Source organism: Chiloscyllium punctatum, chromosome 1, assembly GCF_047496795.1.
Source record: "Chiloscyllium punctatum isolate Juve2018m chromosome 1, sChiPun1.3, whole genome shotgun sequence".
In the NCBI taxonomy this organism is placed as follows: Eukaryota; Metazoa; Chordata; class Chondrichthyes; order Orectolobiformes; family Hemiscylliidae; genus Chiloscyllium; species Chiloscyllium punctatum.
In genome coordinates, this window is record NC_092739.1 from 50,967,414 (window position 1) to 50,985,441 (window position 18,028).

Consider the following 18,028-nt stretch of genomic DNA (forward strand, 5'->3'; position numbering starts at 1 on the left):
ATTTTCTCCTCCTAAAACTATTCTCTTAACCAATTTATGAATCTAATGAACCATTTTGCACCCTCAGAAATGCAAATATATTCTTCCTTGAGTAAGGAGACCTGCATAAAACTGTGTAAAACACTTGCATCAAGATTCCAGAATTCAACATTACTTTGTAACTCTTATACCACAACATGCTCTTGCAATAAAGGCTAATATGCTATCTGCGATAATAAGACTTTGGTACTATTACCAGCTAACTATACTACCATGTTTCCAGCACAGGTCTACAGGAATTCCTCAATGTAGATTTTCTAATTATCAAATATGTAATTGGACATCTCTGGAGCACATAGGATTTAAATCCATGGATCCTAGCTAATTCTGAAATGTAGTGTCCTATATCCAACCATCTTCAGCTGCTTCATCAATGACGTGCTCTCCACCTTAAGGTTGGAAGTGAGGGTATTCGCTGATGGTTTTATGATGATCAGCTCCATTTGCGATTCCTCCGGTACTGAAGCAGATTCGGGCCAAATACAGCAAGGTAGAGACAATGTTCAGACTTGGGCTGACAAGTGACAAGAAAGATTCCCACCACATATGCCAGGTGATTACCATCTCTGGCAACAGAGAAACCAACCACCACCCTTGATTTTCAATGGCATTACCATCACTAAATTCCCTATTATCAACATCCTGGGGGTTCCTATTGACCAGAAACTAGCCAAATGAATACAATGCTTACAAGACCAGGTATGACACTAGGACAGAATATGCTTGATTGGCACCACATCCACAAACATTCACTTCCTTAACCAGCAACAGGATATACCAAGATCCCGTGCAGTAATTCACCAAGACTCTTTAAAGCGCCTAGCCACTACTATCTAGGACAAGGGCAGCAGGAACACCACAATCTGTGTTTCAGTAACACACTCTGCGGCAAACTCTGCAGTGGGCGGCACGGTGGCACAGTGGTTAGCACTGCTGCCTCACAGCGCCAGAGACCCGGGTTCAATTCCCGCCTCAGGCGACTCTCTGTGTGGAGTTTGCACATTCTCCCCGTGTCTGCGTGGGTTTCCTCTGGGTGCTCCGGTTTCCTCCCACATTCCAAAGATGTGCAGGTCAGGTGAATTGGCCAGGCTAAATTGCCCATAGTGTTAGGTAAGGGGTAAATGTAGGGGTATGGGTGGGTTGCGCTTCGGCGGGGCGGTGTGGACTTGGTGGGCCGAAGGGCCTGTTTCCACACTGTAAGTAATCTAATCTAATCAAACGCAGCATTGGTTGCTGCAGAGGAAGACAGTGGCTGAGATGGTCCGCAATTTACTGGCCTCTGTTTTCTCTGGGTTCTCTTCTAGACTAGCTGAACTTTCTCCTCTTCCTTTCCAATGCTTTCTAAACAGATGACCTCCAGAGGGCATGCATGTTGATCATTGTCTCTTAGTGTCTGTGCCAGTATCTTATTTCCAGATATTCGGTTAGTTGAGATATGGATGTCCAGGAGGTTGTGTGACTCCTCATTCGGTTCACTGTGGAGAACCTCTTGTAATCCTCTGGTAATAATCCATATGGACATTGCAGATTTTGTTGGCCTAAAAATGAGTAAGAATGGAAATAGCATCCTCCAGGACCTCTTGAGTTGGTTGCCTTGTTTTCCCAAGAGATGCTGAAGAGTCATCTGCCACTGTAAAGTTGGAAGGTCTATAAGATATGCTGTCTAGATCTTGCTGCAGTAAAGGTGTGCATCAAGGACATGGGGCTTGGTAGACTCAAGATATGATCTCTTTCAGCTTGTTGTTAGCTGGACTGCACTCTCTAAATTCAGTTTGGACAGCAGAAGGTTTTACAATGTGTCTGTCGATTTCAGCATCCAGTGACCAAATATTGGTGATTGAGGAGCTAAGGTAGATGAGGCTACAACCTTCAGGGGCACATTGTGAATTCTGATAGTCTAGGATTTTGTTGCAATTAGAATGATATTGGTCATCTTAATGCTGATGGTCAAACCAAAAACTTTACAGGTAAAAGAGAGTCTGATCCGAGAGAAGGTGTTCCTAGATATGGATTATTAGTGCACTATTATCAGTGAAGAGCTGAGAACTTAGCACACTTTTGTCTTGGACTGCAGGTAGATAAGGCTGAAAAGCTGTCAAATCTTTGACTGTAAGTAGGCACTTTTCTATGAAATAAGGGCATGTGATGGTGGCTTAACAAATAAAGTGCCAATGTCGAGAGCTAAATGCAAATTTGGTTGGACTCCCCTGAGGAATCTGAAAAGGGTCATAGATGACTTTATCCATTCATCATCATATCCTTAAAAGATGAGATCACACTCAACAGATTTTTTGGCTTAAGTAAGCTGCCTTTGTTCATATGGTCGAATGCCTTAATGAGATCAATGATAGCAATATTTAGTAGTTTTTTGTTCACAGATATTGTGCTCTCAGTTGCTGATCTCAGACGATCATAGCTCGCATTTTCTGGTCTCCAGGTAATCTTTAACAAGGTGTATTCTGAAAGGTGCACATCTGAGCTTCTCAGTTGTTCTGGTACACTGATTACAAGATAATTCCCATTGGAAATGTAAACTTATGATGGGCAATTACCCAGCATCTGGAACCGTTAAAAAACAGATCGAACTCCAAACCTGGATAGTTAATTATGCAATGCTAGAGGATTCAAATTGCTCTAACAGCTATATATTAGTGATCCTAACACTGAAACCGTTCCCGCCCCGCCCCCAACCACTTGCTCACATTGATCCCTGAATGACCCCACCTCCGCACCCAAACCTCTCTTCTCACCTGCTGCAACACTTTCTTTTCACACTTGCATTAAATGTGGCCTTTGGGTCTTGAAACTTTGTTTGCTTGCTTGAATATGGCAGCTAGTGATGTAGAAAGGGAAGGTGGCTTCTATAAAGATTCCCTGGCCTTTTATTTCTGAGGTTCCTTATTCAGATTGGAAGTTTTGTATCCATGAAAATCTAGATTTTCTGATTTTGAAACCACACTGGGATTTAGGAAAGAAGCCTTCAACCAAAAGCTGTAATTTGATAAGGGAAACACTTTTCATGGTTTTGCTCAGCAGGGGTATGTGTGGGCAGATATTGCAGTCACTTGTTCTGGTTTGGGGTCACAGTCGTGTATTGTGGGGTAATGCAGCAGAAAGAGGTTTGTGTAGATTCTTACAGGAGTGCAGGTTTCCTGTATTAGATGAATTCAGACAGTGTAGTGTTATCGCTGGGAGTTTAGACAATTGTAACCAAACTAAAGTGTTGCTAATTTTCTGCACTTTGTGTTGAACATCCAGTTCTTCCATGACGGACAGGCTCTGTATGGTGTTCTGTGCTTCCTCTATGACCATGTCCTCCCTATAGTACAATTCAAGATAGGAGATGAGTGGAAAGCTATCTTTTTGTTGTCATCAGTCATGAACATCCTGTTCTTTTTTTTAAATCAGTGAAGCCAGTCTATCATTTGATGGATATGTTGCCTTTTTGATCCCATCATTCTTGCCCTGAGCATTCCATGTATGGAATAAGTTCTGGACCTTCTGGCAAAGTTGTAATCATTTGTAACTAGTATTAATTTGGGGCAGCACTTATCAGTCTGGATTTTATTTCAATCAAGTCTTTGTGCATCCTTCCTGTAATTTTCTTTACACTAGTGGTTCATGTGGCTTCACTGTATGGAATTTTATGTTCCCAATGAGAGACCCCCACACAACTTGGTCAGAATGTGTTTTCTCTATCCCCCTCTCAACTTCTGCAGGATCTATTAATTTCATGAGCATATATGCTTCAAAACTTTGCTTCACTACAAAGGCAAAAGACAATTCTATGCAGAGGTTGACACTGTTGAATCCCCAATTCACAACATTTTTATCTATTGGTGGATTTCTATGCAACATGACCTTTCTGACTTGGACATCATAATTTGGGAAGGAGAAATTGAAACAGACAAAGACTTTTAATCTTTGTTGCTGCGATAAGTTTTATGTGACTGTCCTTGTTTCAATACAAACTATGCTGCAAGACAACCTGGAAACAGCTAAGATCAAGACATTGGCATTAGCTAATCACACTAGACATGATTCTCAGTAGCTTTTTCAATTCTCACAACTACTACAATGCTGACTGAGACATATCACTCCCTGGTAAACATCAGGATTAGGATGCAAACTGTGAAGCTTTGGGTATTCGTCCTTTACTATCAAGGTCTCTCATAAGAGGCTTGTGGCAAACTCAAAGCACAAGGGATTGGGAGAAATATACTGGCATAGATTGAGAATAGCAATATATGGGTCGTCTTCTAGTTGGCAGACAGAGCCTCATGGGATACACTTTTGGTGATGACTCAAAACTAGGTGGGATTCTAAATTGTGAGGAGAATGCAAAAGAATTTGCTGAACAGCAGACCCACGTGTGACTCAGCAAGTTGAGTGCTTGAGCGCACACATGGCAGATGCTATATAACATCGATTAAATTTTAAGTTATATATTTTGTACTGGAAAACTGAAAGGCAGAGTATAACTTAAATAATGGCACATATTGGCAAATGTGGATACACAAAGTACTCCAGTCAATGAAAATTGCAGTATTGCGTGCAGTTTTGGTCTCCCTGCTGAAGAGAGGATACACGTGCTATAAAGGGAGTGCAGTGCAGGTTCACAATGCTGTTACCAAGGATGGTAGGACTGTTGTATGAGGACAGATTGGTTTGACTGGGCTTTTATTCACTAAAGTTTAGAAAAATGGCAGGAATGTGATTGAAATTTATATGATTCTAATAGAGCTATACAGACTAAATGAAGGATGGATGTTCCCTTTTGTTGAGTCTGTAACTAGGTATCACAGTCTCAGAATATGGGATGGAGACAGGGAAATATTTCTTCACTCAGAAGGTGGCCATACTGAGAAATTTGCTACCAGAAAAGGCAGTGGAGGTCAGGTCACTGAGCCTATTCAAGAGATGTTAAAGACATCAAGGTGTATGGAGAGAAAACAGGAATGTGGCGTTGAGAAAGTGGACCAGTCATGAACATAGTGAATGCTAGTGCTGATTGAAAGGCCAATTGACCACCACCTGGTTTCTGTTTCAGGTTTTATCTTTACACCAAGTCCATGATCCATTGTGTATGACAATTTTTTTTTTGTTTTTTTAGATAAAAAATTTGAAGTCAACACTTATAAGTTCTTCGTCAGTTTCTACTCCCTTAGGCTCACGTAATTGGTCAAGGTTCAAAGCAACTCATTCGATTCACAAAAGAAAGAAAGGTAATTAGTTAACTTTAACTTTGGTTCTGCTGTAAAATATCCAAATAATACAATGAGAGTATTTTGAAAACAGAAGTAACCAAACAGTTTACTTGTAATACAGGTAAATAGTTCATTTGTGACCTGTGACTTCTTTACCTAGAATTCTTAAGAGCTCCATATGTTCTATCTTGCTATTCTGGTTGTTAATATCCTCTTGGCTTCTCTTCTTTTTGTGGAACTATGAACTGTTGGAAGTGGAGCTGAGTGATTTGTGCTCTCTTTTAATGAAGCCTTCAATGGATGTTGATGTCAGTCATCCCATCCAAAAGCGTTGTAATGTTGACATGGCTTCTTTCATTGTATTTTCTCTCATATTGAAATATCAACATAACTCTGCAATTAATTTAATTCGGACTTGTTCCTAAAATTTCTGTGACTAAACTTTGCATTTATTTTAATTCTACTTTTAAATTCCATCTGTAATTTCACATGCTGCAGTCATAATTTAACTTGTTGGAGCTGGTGGTTCACTGTCAAAAAGTGTGACACTGGAAAAGCAGAGCAAGTCAGGCAGCAAGTGAGGAGCATGAGAGTTGAATGTCAGGAAGGGCTTATGTCTGAAGCGTCGACTCTCCTGTTCCTCGGATGCTGCTTGACCTGCTGTGCTTTTCCAGCATCATCCTTTTTACTTCTTAACTCTCCATCATCTGCAGTCCTCACTTTCTCCTGGTGGTTCACTGCAACAACGTTACTAAGGTTGGCTACAGTCCTTTCAGTTATTTTTTCACTTGAGCTCTACTGTTGATCCTTATTTTATATAGAATTGAGATCAAGTATAGGAATTGAATGCCTAATCACATTTTATGACTTGCATTGTAATACAAGTACGCAATCCTTTATCTGAAATCCTGGGAGCTGGTTGTTTTTCAGATTTCTGAATTTTTCGAATTTCAGAATAAATGACATTTTCACAGCAAAATAAAAGAATTTGCTGAACAGCAGACCCACGTGTGACTAGCACAAACACTGAGACACAATTGACGCCTGCCAGTGCTGGGCTGCATTGCCATGTCACATCTGAGTTACTTGGGTCGAGTGGGTGTGGAGTTGGGTTACCTGTTCGCACGCCAAACAACTTTGTTATATAGAAAAAAACTTCACAAAAAAATTTTGGATTTTGGAATTTCGGATAAAGGATTGTGTACCTGTATTATGAAACTCTCGTGTTTTATGAGTGTATATATATATAATTAGTTTTTAAATTTATTTCTCTCTTTTGCAGTCATTGTTACGCCTTTGAGATCTGGTTGTACCATGTCACTTCAAAGCTCTCCAGAATCATCATGTCTTTCGGGAACAGAAAATTGTAATAATCAAAGTTTGAATAAGTTGATTTCAATGGCAAATTTTTCTGCAACTCCACTTAGCAATAGAATGAAAGGATCCAGAAGTCGCATTATGGTAGGCCTATCAACAGAGCGTTATACTTGATTAGATAATTTTGCACTTGCAAAATGCAAGAAACTTTAAAACCTGACATGCAAACTTGATTCTATTACATTTTTCATCTTGTCATTGGAATGAAAATGATTGCCGTCTACTTATAAATGAAATATAAATCACTTGAGCAGTCATAATATTACGTAATATTATATAATGTTTTAATTTTATATTTTGATATTGAGAGAGAATTCATCTATAATATTAATTAAAAGCAAAGAAAATTATGGGTCAATAAAACAGTGAGAAACCAAAATTAATTAATACATTTCAATTGCTCTGTATTGGAGGGAAAACATGAACAAATTAAACTTCTGTTCTCTCTGGATTTAATCTGCTTATCATATGTTTTTTTAAAGAGTGTGTGCATATTTTATCATCATTGAATGTTTATTGGCACATAATTCAGACAAGGCAGATTTTTTTTGAGATGGGTAAAAGAGAAGTAGGCTAGAAAAGGTGATGGCATTGATTAATGGTCTCTCTGGATAATAATTTTAATGTACCACAATTTTTCAATGCTTGGAATAGATACCATGAATTTTTACAAAATGGTGCTGCGTAGAAAGATTTAGTGAACATTTCCAAAATGCCATACAATGATTATTTGAGATTCATCTAGTGGGAATCAGTGAATTACAATACTTGGCCTAAACTCTTGTGTCTTGCATGGTCTGAAATGTATGAGAAATCTTAAACTCTTTGCAGTCTGGATGCTCGCATATGCAGGAAGTGCTGTTGATTTGACCAGCTTGAGTGCTGGATTTTAGATCTTGACTATGAGCTGGAGACACAGCAGTGCATTTGCAAGGCTGAGAGTTATGTGCGTAGTGTGTTTTTTGATGTGGTCATCCCACAACTTGACAAAATTCAGCAAGAGAATGAATGGGTGATCATCAGTAAGAAGGAGGAAAGTAGGCAGCCAGGTGATCAGCAAAGGCTTAGAGTCCATCTGACTGTTTGTTTGAAAAATGGTGGGAATTACAGATCTTCTGGGGCAGTCAGTCAACCAGGGTCTGCTGCATCAAGGGATGAGGATAAAGAGAAAAGCTGAAATCGTGAGTGTCTCGATAGTGAGGGCTACAGACAAGTGTTTCTGTACAGACAAGAAGGATTGATGCAGAAGCAAGGACTTTAGATTTCTAAATCATGAGTCTGTTTCTAGGGAATGTGGGACCTGTACAAGTCTAATGGGTTGCATCTGATTTAAGAACAGGCCCAACATCCTTTTAATGGGAGGTGAAGGGCGAGTGTTTGCTAGTGCTGATCGTGAGGCTGTAAACAAATTCGACAGGAGGGTGATATACAGAGTGAGCATTTAGAGAGGGATTATGCACAGACAAGTACAGAAAATGTTCTAAGGGGCAAAATTAATCTCCACATGGAGAGGCAAGGATTAATCAAGGATAGTCAGCGTGGCTTTGTTGGGAAGATCATGGCTAACAAGTTTGATTTTTTTTTGAAGAGTGACTAGATGTGTAGATGTGAGTAGTGCATTCTACATGGACTTCAGTAGGTTTTGGATAAGATGTCGAATGGGATAGAAGGTAAGAGCCCATGGCATCTTCAGTAATTTGGAAAATTGGATCCAAAATTGGCTTATTGATGGAAGGCAGAGATTGATGGTTGAATGATATTTTTTATTTGGCTGTAAATCTGTCCAGTGGCTTACCGTACGGTTTGGTGCTGGGTCTGTTGCTGTTTGTAGAGTACATTGATGATCTTGACATGAATGTAGGAGGTATGATCAGTAATGTTGCAAATGATATGAAAACTGATGATGTGGTAAATAGCAAGGAGATACATTATATTTATGGTCAGATGGGCAGAGCAGTGGCAAGTGAAATTTAATCATGAAAGGAATGAAGTGACACATTTTGGGAGAACTAACAAGATAAGGGAATACATCATGAATAGTAGGACTCTGGGACGTATAAGGGATCCTCTGAAGTGTATATCCATAGCCAGCAGGACAAGTATGCAGGTGGTTAAGAAGGCATAAAGGATACTTACTTTTATTAGTCGAGGTATTGAAGGCAAGAGCAATGAGGTCATGATGCAGCTGTACAAAGTGTTAGGCTACAGGCAGAGTACTGTGTACAGTTCTGGTTGTCGTACTATAGAAAGGATGTGAGTGGTTGCACAGATAATAAACCAGGATGTTCCCTGGGCTGAAGTGTTTCAACTATTAAAAGAGAATAAATAGGACGTAAAAGCCTGTGGAGTGACCTGATTTGAGGGGTACAAAATTGAGTAGCATATGTGGGGGAAAAGCTCTTCCCCTTTGTAGAATTTTCAATGGCTGGGGCCATAAATTTATGTATGAGGCAAGAGGTTTAGAGAGATTTGAGGAAAACCAATGTTCACCCAGAGGATGTGCGATTTCTGAAATTCAATGTCTGAAAGACTGGTGGTGGTAATAGGAATGTTCACAACATTCAAAAAGTGTTTAGAGTAGTACTTGAAATGCTATACATACAAGGCTATAAATCAAGTGCTAGAAAATGAAATTCGGGAAAACAGGTATTTGATGACTGGAACCGACTTGATAGGCTCTAAAACCTTTTTTTTTTGTTTTGGATTTACTGTGTTTCTAAGATGCCACAATGTGTATTATTTTGCCAATCAAATATATCTGGTAAAAAATAAAATATTTAATATTTTCTAAGGTTCATTTGAGTGTATTCTTAATTTCAGAACAATAAGACATATTTAATTGATTACAGATTTTAAACACTAAATATGTGGACAGTATATGTTCTAATTATTTATTGTATTAATTATGTTTTTAGGAAAAATGGTCAATTCTGCAGCCAGTGTTTCTTACAGATGAAGAGAAGGTGTATTGTGAATGTCAGCAAAATGGTCCAGTTTCTTTTAAAGAATGCATACCGTACACCATGCTAGAGAAGTGTGAGAAAATCGGAGAAGGAATCTTTGGGGAAGTGTTTCAGATGATAAATAATGGAAAATGCGTGGTTTTCAAGGTATGTCAAACGCTATATCAAGAGCTAATATCCTAGAATACTTACAGTTGAATTTTACAGCACCAAAAATGTAATTTGACCTTACTCATGTTGTAATGATAGTCCTTTTCAAAAACGCTTATTAAATTTTACTTTTAAAGATTTTTTCCATATTCTGAATACAGCATTGGTTTAATAGGGCAATTTATATCTTACCAAGTAAACATTTACATATAAAACAAACTACAAGGCCCCAGCATTTGTTTGTGTAACACTGGTGTTTTCAATACTCTCACTTTTGGTTCAGAAACTGCTGGGTGTTGTCTTGGATAAGTCATTGGAATAGATGCTGGAAACGTACATTCAGACATATGTTAAGTAGGCAAGCCAGGACGTTAGTTAGCATGCGTGCTGATTTGATGCTAGCAGTGCCATTTTTGACTTCAACATTCCAGCTTCTGTCCTCTATTAACCTTTCACATTCAATCAATCAGAACTTTCTGCCTTGCACTACAAAGAGAATTGTTTCACTAAAGTTTTCACTGTAATCTGCCAGATATTAAAGAGAGTATTGCAGACTCCAGGCCACACTGGGACAGCATTGGGTAGTTGTGCAGATGACTCTGATCATGATTCTTTACACATGGTGCTCCTTCCAGCTGAAATTGGTTATATTTGCAACATTTCAAGTTGGCAACCTGCAGTTACATTTGAGAGGTTTCTGATGGTCTGTATGCAAAAAAAAACATTCTTGCAGCCTCCATGTGAGAATGGGGTGGGGATGGGTCTGGACATTCTGTGGCCTTTGCTGGGGCCCTCCAGCAGTAATAACCACCACTACAATAGCTTTCCAGCTCAAACCAATCTCAACCTGCTTTTGAGGGTCCACCTAACTAGCCCCAGTAAATCCAGCTGCCACTCAGCTTGTTGTGAGCCTCTGCTCCCAATAACTCAATGGCTTTGAAAGCCTGACTTTTAAATAAATGGGAGTTGCACAGCAGATAATTAGTTGGGAAGACCCGAAAATCTGAATTGGAATCCCAAACTGTTACTGATGCATCTCCAACAATAACTTGGCATCTCATTTGCATAATAATCTCAATAATCCTCTAAAATCTATCCTCAAGATCTTTTGTATCCCTATCCACTTTTACAACTTGTTGATATCATGTGAAGGCATGGAATCTGCTCCTACATGTATGCTGATGAGAATCATCTCTACATCACAAGACCCATGGACTGTTTTGGTGGATTCGGGCTTCTCACTCAATGCTTATTTTTGGAAGAATCACACCTTTTTCCTCATTCTGAAATCTTTCTACATTACGGAGAACGTGACTGTTTGTATCCTTGTGACTGGTTATTGTCCTCTTCATCACAATGTCAACTCTCACTAATGCAACATTGCTGTATTCACTGCCAGTATCTCCAGACCTAGCTACTGTAAGTCTCTTGGGTTGTCCATCTTTCACAAGCTCCAGTTTTTTCAAACTCTACATATCCTATCAATGTATCCATTGCCCAGACCTTCATCGACTCATGTTAGCTTCCTGTTCTGCTATGTCTGTACAATCTTTCCGAGCTGATTTGCCCTTCTTTTTTGTTCTGTTGTGCACACCGCTTGGGCATTAGTCCCTCCTTTTGACCCATTACTGATAACTTGTTATTTCAGTTGTTTGGTCCCTTTTGTTCTCTTTAATTTCTTTCCTGAACCCCTCTATCCATAGATTTTTGTTATCCTTACTTTTCTTTTGAAGTAAATTTCCACCTTTTCAGCTAAATCTTCAAATCCTGTTTTGTTTATAATGGTGAAACACCTTAGGAAATTAAATAATGCCATACAAGTTCATGATTTAGTACAAGATGGTACTTATTTGCAACTGCTGCAGTGAGCGATGATGTAAGCTTTTTTTCTTCTTGTGTAATTATCTAAGCTATAAAGAAAAACGGTCAGGCCAGATAGCGTTGATAAATAAAAGTAGCTTAGATAGGAAATCCTCCTTTAATCATTGTATTATAATATTCTATTTCCTGGAAGTAGACTAAACTAAATCTTGACCCAGCTATTAGTTATTTAGTGTCGGTCATTTTCTTTGTTACCCTGATTTGTTTCAGCTATGTTTCTTGCAACTATTTAACCCATTTTTCTAATCAACCTGTCAGAGATGTCATTACGCACCTCTGGGGCAATTGGGACTTATTAGAGCAATTGGCCTCCTGGTCCAAGTGTAGGTCATTTGAATCTGAAGTTTGTGGTTCTGGGATTTGAGCGCATTTGAGTTGCTCCTTCAGTGCAATTCTGAAAGGTACATTGTTGGAACTGTCTTCCATTGAATGAGGTTTTGAACTCCTCTACCTTTTAAATTCATAGAGATCTGCATCACAGAAAGTTGCCCTCTGGCCCATCAAATCTGCACTTGTCAAAAACTTTAATCTACTCTAGACTACTCTAATTCCATGTTCCAGCACTTGGTCAATAGCCTTGAATGCTTTAGCATGAAAAGTGCACAATTAAATACTACTTGAATGTTATGAGCATTTCTGCCTCTACCACCCTACAGGCAGTGAGTCCCAGATTGTCACCACCTTCTAAGTGAAAAGTAATATCCTCCTCTCGATCTCCTACACCTCATGCCCCTTACCTTTAAATCTATGCTTCCTGGTCACTGATCCCTCCACCAAGGGGAAACGTTCCTTCCTGTCTATCCTATCATAATTTTATGCATCTCAGTCATGTACCCCTAAATCTCTTAAGTCTATCCAATTTCTCTTTACAAATAAAACACTCATCCCAGGCAACACCCTGGTAAATCTTCTGTACTACCTTCAGTGCAGTCTCATCTTTCCTATAATTTGGATCCCAGAGCTGCACACACTAAACTAAGCTGTGGCTGAAACAATGTTTTATACAGTTCCAGCATGACCTTCCTGCTCTTAAACTCTATGCCTCTGCTAATAAAGGCAAGCATTCCATATGCCTCCTTAACTACTTTATCTACGTGTCCCACTACTTTGAGAGACTGGTAGACATGAACACCAAAGTCTCTCTGATCATCTATCATTTCCTGTTTTTCCTTTGTTATTCCCTGGCCTGGTTTGTCCTGCCCAAGTGCAACACCTCATGCTGATCTAGATTGTCTGATCAGTGGCATATGGAATTCAATCATATATATCCATATATCCTCCTAAAATCTAAGGCTACCTTCTTTACTATTTACCATCTACCAATTTTCATTTCAGGATTAGTGGTGCTGGAAGAGCACAGCAGTTCAGGCAGCATCCAAGTATCTTCGAAATCGACGTTTCGGGCAAAAGCCCTTCATCAGGAAGGGCTTTTGCCCAAAACGTCGATTTCGAAGCTACTTGGATGCTGCCTGAACTGCTGTGCTCTTCCAGCACCACTAATCCAGAATCTGGTTTCCAGCATCTGCAGTCATCGTTTTTACCTCCAATTTTCATTTCAGCCATGAACTTATTGATTGACCTTCCCTGAATTCAAGTTTAGGTACACCACAAGCAACAAGAATCCCAACACTGATCCCTGCAGATCCCTGCATTGGACAGGGACTTGCAGTCACAAAAGCACCCTCCAACTATCACCCTCTGCTTCCTGTCACTCAGCCAATTCTGGATCTAATTTGCCAAATTTCCTTGGATTCCATGGGCTCTTGCCTTTCCTATGCCTTTGCCATACATGACCTTAGCCAACTTAGACTTCAGCAAGGCTTTTGATATGTCAAATGCATTGCCCTGCTCTATGCACTTAATCACCTTGTGGGAAAATTCAATCAAATTGGTCAGACATTACTTCATTTCAACAAATCCATGCTGACTTTTCTTGATTAATTTCTACCTCTCGAAGTGTAGTTTGATTCTATTCCTCAGAACTGTTTCCAATAGTTATCTCACCACTGAGGTTAGACTGAGTATTCTGTAGTTTCCTGGTTTATCTCTGTTCCCTTTTAGTATAATGGTACCACACTTGCTGTCTATCTATTCCTCTGGCACCTCTCCTGCTTCCAGAGAGAAATCAAAAACTATTGCCAATGCCCCTGCCATTTCCTCCCTTCCTCACTCAACAGTCTGGGATACATTTCATCTAGGAGAAAGGAACTTCTTCAAGGAAGGCATCCTTGCAAGAGGATTCGCAGTAGGTTAAAATCTTCTAGGAGAAAGTATGAAGGGCTCATGCAGGGTTCATGCCCGAAACGTCGATTCTCCTGCTCCTTGGATGCTGCCTGACCTCCTGCGCTTTTCCAGCAACACATTTCATCTAGCCAGGAGACGTATCCACTTTTATGCCTGCCAGACCAATCAGAACCTCGTCTGACTAAGCTAATTTTTAAAATTATGTCATAGACTTTCTTCCTGATTTCTTTACCCACATTGTTCCTCTCATTGGTGAACACGGACACAAAGTAGTCATTTAGGACATGGTATTCATTTAAAACCCTACCTGCTACCTCCTACTTCACGCACAAATTACCACTCCTCATTCCCTAATTATCCGTTATCCTTAATGTAATTGTCAGACTACATAGGAGTTTCTTTTTATTTTATCTGCCACTATTCTTTCATGCTCCTGCATGGACATTTTAAGTTCCCCCTTGCACATTCTGCACTCCAGGGCTTCTGCTTGGTATTTGCCATAAACCTCCCTTTTTTTTTCCTTTTCATCCAATCCTGTATGTTACTCAATATCCAAGGTTCAGTGGTTTGTTGGTCCCATTCCTTATGTTTATTGTAACATGCCTGTTCTAGATTCTACTTGCTTCCTCCTTGAAAGCATCCTGCAGAGATCCTCTCCTGTGGCACCAGATGTAATCCTGAGATTACTACTTTTGGGTCCAGTTTTCCTTTATCTATTTCATAGCTCCCTAGATTTTACTTATGGGACCTCATTCCTTTTATCAAATTTTGTGGCCGGTACCAATATGTTATGCAGTCTCTGTCTGCTTGCCCTCCCTCTTCAGTTTGTCCTGCAGTTGTTCAGCAACATTCTTGACCTGGCACCAGGGAGTCAACATACCATTCTGGAATGTCTTTTGCAGCCATAGAAAGAGGAATCTGTACCCCTTACAATTTGAGTTTCCAATTACCATAGCTCTGCTATTTTTCTTGCTCCCCTCTTGTGTGGTAGACCCACCTGTGGTGCCATAAAGTTGACATCCATGCTTTCCCTGCACAGTCATCTTTTCCCAGCAGTATCCAAAATGGTATATCAGTTAGAAGTAGGGATTACCACAAGGGACTCCTGCACTACCCACCATCCTCTAATCTGCCTACAGGTCATCCAGGACTTTTCTGCCTGTTCAGTCTTCACCTGTAGTTCATCAGAACCTCACTGAATGTGCTATCGCCAATATAAGCAGCATCGCAGATGCTTGATAGTAAGTTCATCTGCGGCTCCAGTAACATAGTGGCTCTGTGGTTAGCATTGCTGTCTCATGGCACCAGGGAACTGGGTTCGATTCCAGTCTCAGGTGACTGTGTACGCACCACTCAGCCATTCTCACCTTGCCTGTGTGGGTTTCCTCCTCATGCTCCAGCTTCCTCCCATAGTCCAAAGATGTGCAGGTAAGGCGGATTGGCCATGCTAAATTGTCCATAGTGTCCAGGAATGTACTGGTTAAGTGGGTTAACCATGGGGAGTGCAGGGTAGAACAGAATAGGGTAAGGGGGTGGATATGGTTGGAATGCTGTTTGAAGGGTCGGTGTGGACATGGCCTGGTTCTGCAATCTAGGGATTCTATGATGATTCTTTGAAATGCAGTTAGCCAGGCGCTGCAGCTGGACACACTTCCTGCACATGTGGCCACCAGGGGCAACTAAAGCTTCCATAATTTGCCACGTAGCACAGGATGAGTGTATTACGGGTATGTACTTGGTGTGTCATCACTGCCCTTAAATCCCTTAGTTTCTCCCTTTTTATTATATAGAGTCATAGAGATGTACAGCATGCAAACAGATCCTTCGGTCCAACCCGTCCATGTCGACCAGATACCCCAGCCAAATCTTGTCCCACCTGCCAGCACCCGGCCCATATCCCTCCAAACCTTTCCTATTCATATATCCATCCAAATGCCTTTTAAATGTTGCAATTGTACCAGTCTCCACCACTTCCTCTGGCAGCTCATTCCATACACGTATCACCCTCTGAGTAAAAACTTTGCCCCTTAGGTCTCTTTTATATCTTTCCCCTCTCACCCTAAATCTATGCCCCCTAGTTCTGGACTCCCTGACACCAGGGAAAATGCTTTGTCTATTTACTCTATCCATGCCCCTCATAATTTTGTAAACCTCTATAAGGTCACCCCTCAGCCTCTGCTGCTCCAAGGAAAACAGCCCCAGACTGTACAGCCTCTCCCTATAGCTCAAATCCTTCAACCCTGGCAACATCCTTGTAAATCTTTTCTGAACCCTTTCAAGTTTCAAAACATCTTTCCAAAAGGAAGGAGACCAGAATTACACACAATATTCCAACAGTGGCCTAACCGACGTCCTATACAGCCGCAACATGACCTCCCAACTCCTGTACTCAATACTCTGACCAATAAAAGAAAGCATATCAAATGCCTTCTTCACTATCCTATCTACCTGCGACTTTACTTTCAAGGAGCTATGAACCTGGGCTCCATGGTCCCTTTGTTCAGCAACACTCCCTAGGACCTTACCATTAAGTGTATAAGTCCTGCTAAGAATTGCTTTTCGAAAATGCAGCACCTCGCATTTATCTGAATTAAACTCCATTTGCCACTTCTTAGTCCATTGGCCCATCTGGTCACGATCCTGTTGTAATCTGAGGTAACCCTCTTCGCTGTCCATTATACCTCCAATTTTGGTGTCATCTACAAACTTACTAACTGTACCCCTTATGCTCGCATTCAAGTCATGTATGTAAATGACAAAAAGTAGATGACCCAGCACCGATCCATGTGGCACTCCACTGGTCATAGGCCTCCAGTCTGAAAAACAACCCTCCACCACCACCACCCTCTGACTTCTACCTTTGAGCCAGTTCTGTATCCAAATGGCTAGTTCTCCCTGTATTCCGTGAGATCTAACCTTGCTAATCAGACTCCCATGGGGAACCTGGTCGAATGCCTTATTAAAATCCATATAGATCACATCTACCGTCCTGCCCTCATCAATCCTCTTTGTTACATCAAAAAACTCAGTTAAGTTTGTGAGACATGATTTCCCAAGCGCACAACTATAATGTTTATATAAGAATAGTATATACTTGCTTTGTGCTAACTTCACTACCCTTACCTACTTTGCTTACCTGTATTACTTCATTGGCGCTGAATTTCACTTATTCCTGTTGTTTATCATTTAAACTCTTCTTCCAAAAAAATACGGTTTTTAAAATTACAAACCTTTCAACCCACTGCTTTCCTGTGATTTTATTTGTTTTCCAATCTGCACTCCCCTGAAGCTGCAGCTGTTGAACTATCTCTTCCCTGTTACAGCTGGGCCCCTGATCGTGGGCCTCAATTTATCCTGTTGCTGCCTCCCTCTCTCTGATGCTTAGTTTGCTGTTTAAATATCCTCATGTTATCTGAAGAAGTAACTTCTTGCAAAACCTCAACCAACCAATGCCATTCTAAAATATACGTCTGAAATGATATTGAAACTCTTCGTTACCCTTCCTTACTCTAAGTCTGTGAGCAGCATCTGGATTCTGTGTATGCACAGTTAAACTCTGAAAACTACAAGTTGTGAGTGATTCTATGATTGTGCATCGGGTATGCTGTTGGAGAACCCAGACTCGCAATCAATGAGAAATTGCTGAATTTACAGTCTTCCCCCCCCCCCCCCCCCCCCCAAAAAAATTGTTGAATTGGGGTTTTTAAATGCACACCAAGTGTATAATTATTATTCTACAACATGTCTGAACCTTAAAACATAATTTTATATTTGCAGAATGTCAATTTTGTTTTTTTTTTAATTGTAAAGGTTTGTTTGTAATGTTTCAGTTTGCATCTTAATTCCAGGTATATATCTCAATCATTTATTTCACCATCTGTACAATTACAGAGGAATCTCGATTATCAGAACAACATGGGCCGGGAGTACTTTGTTCAGATAATCAAATGTTCGGTTAACACAGTTTAGCCAAGCATCGGAATCCTGCAATATTGTTCGGATGATCCAAAATTCGAATAATCGACGTTCAGATAATATTGGTTCCTCCGTATATTAATAAGCAAAGGATACTAGGAGCATTTTACTTCCTTATTTAATGCCTAGGAAACATTTCAATGTGATTGGCTGTGTACATTGCTTGAAGATGTTAAATGCTGAAGATATCAT

The 18,028-nt window shown here is 40.2% G+C and overlaps 1 protein-coding gene across 5 annotated transcripts in view; it reads left to right on the forward strand.

The window, feature by feature from the left end:
* haspin (histone H3 associated protein kinase) overlaps window positions 1–18,028 on the forward strand; it is a 67,683-nt gene that overhangs the window by 29,175 nt on the left and 20,480 nt on the right. For all 5 annotated transcript variants that reach the window (XM_072559243.1, XM_072559499.1, XM_072559410.1 and 2 more), the window contains exons 5-7: window positions 5,153–5,264; window positions 6,529–6,707; window positions 9,539–9,733. In XM_072559243.1, the coding sequence (XP_072415344.1) occupies window positions 5,153–5,264; window positions 6,529–6,707; window positions 9,539–9,733 (486 nt within the window). The remainder of the gene's footprint in view (window positions 1–5,152; window positions 5,265–6,528; window positions 6,708–9,538; window positions 9,734–18,028) is intronic.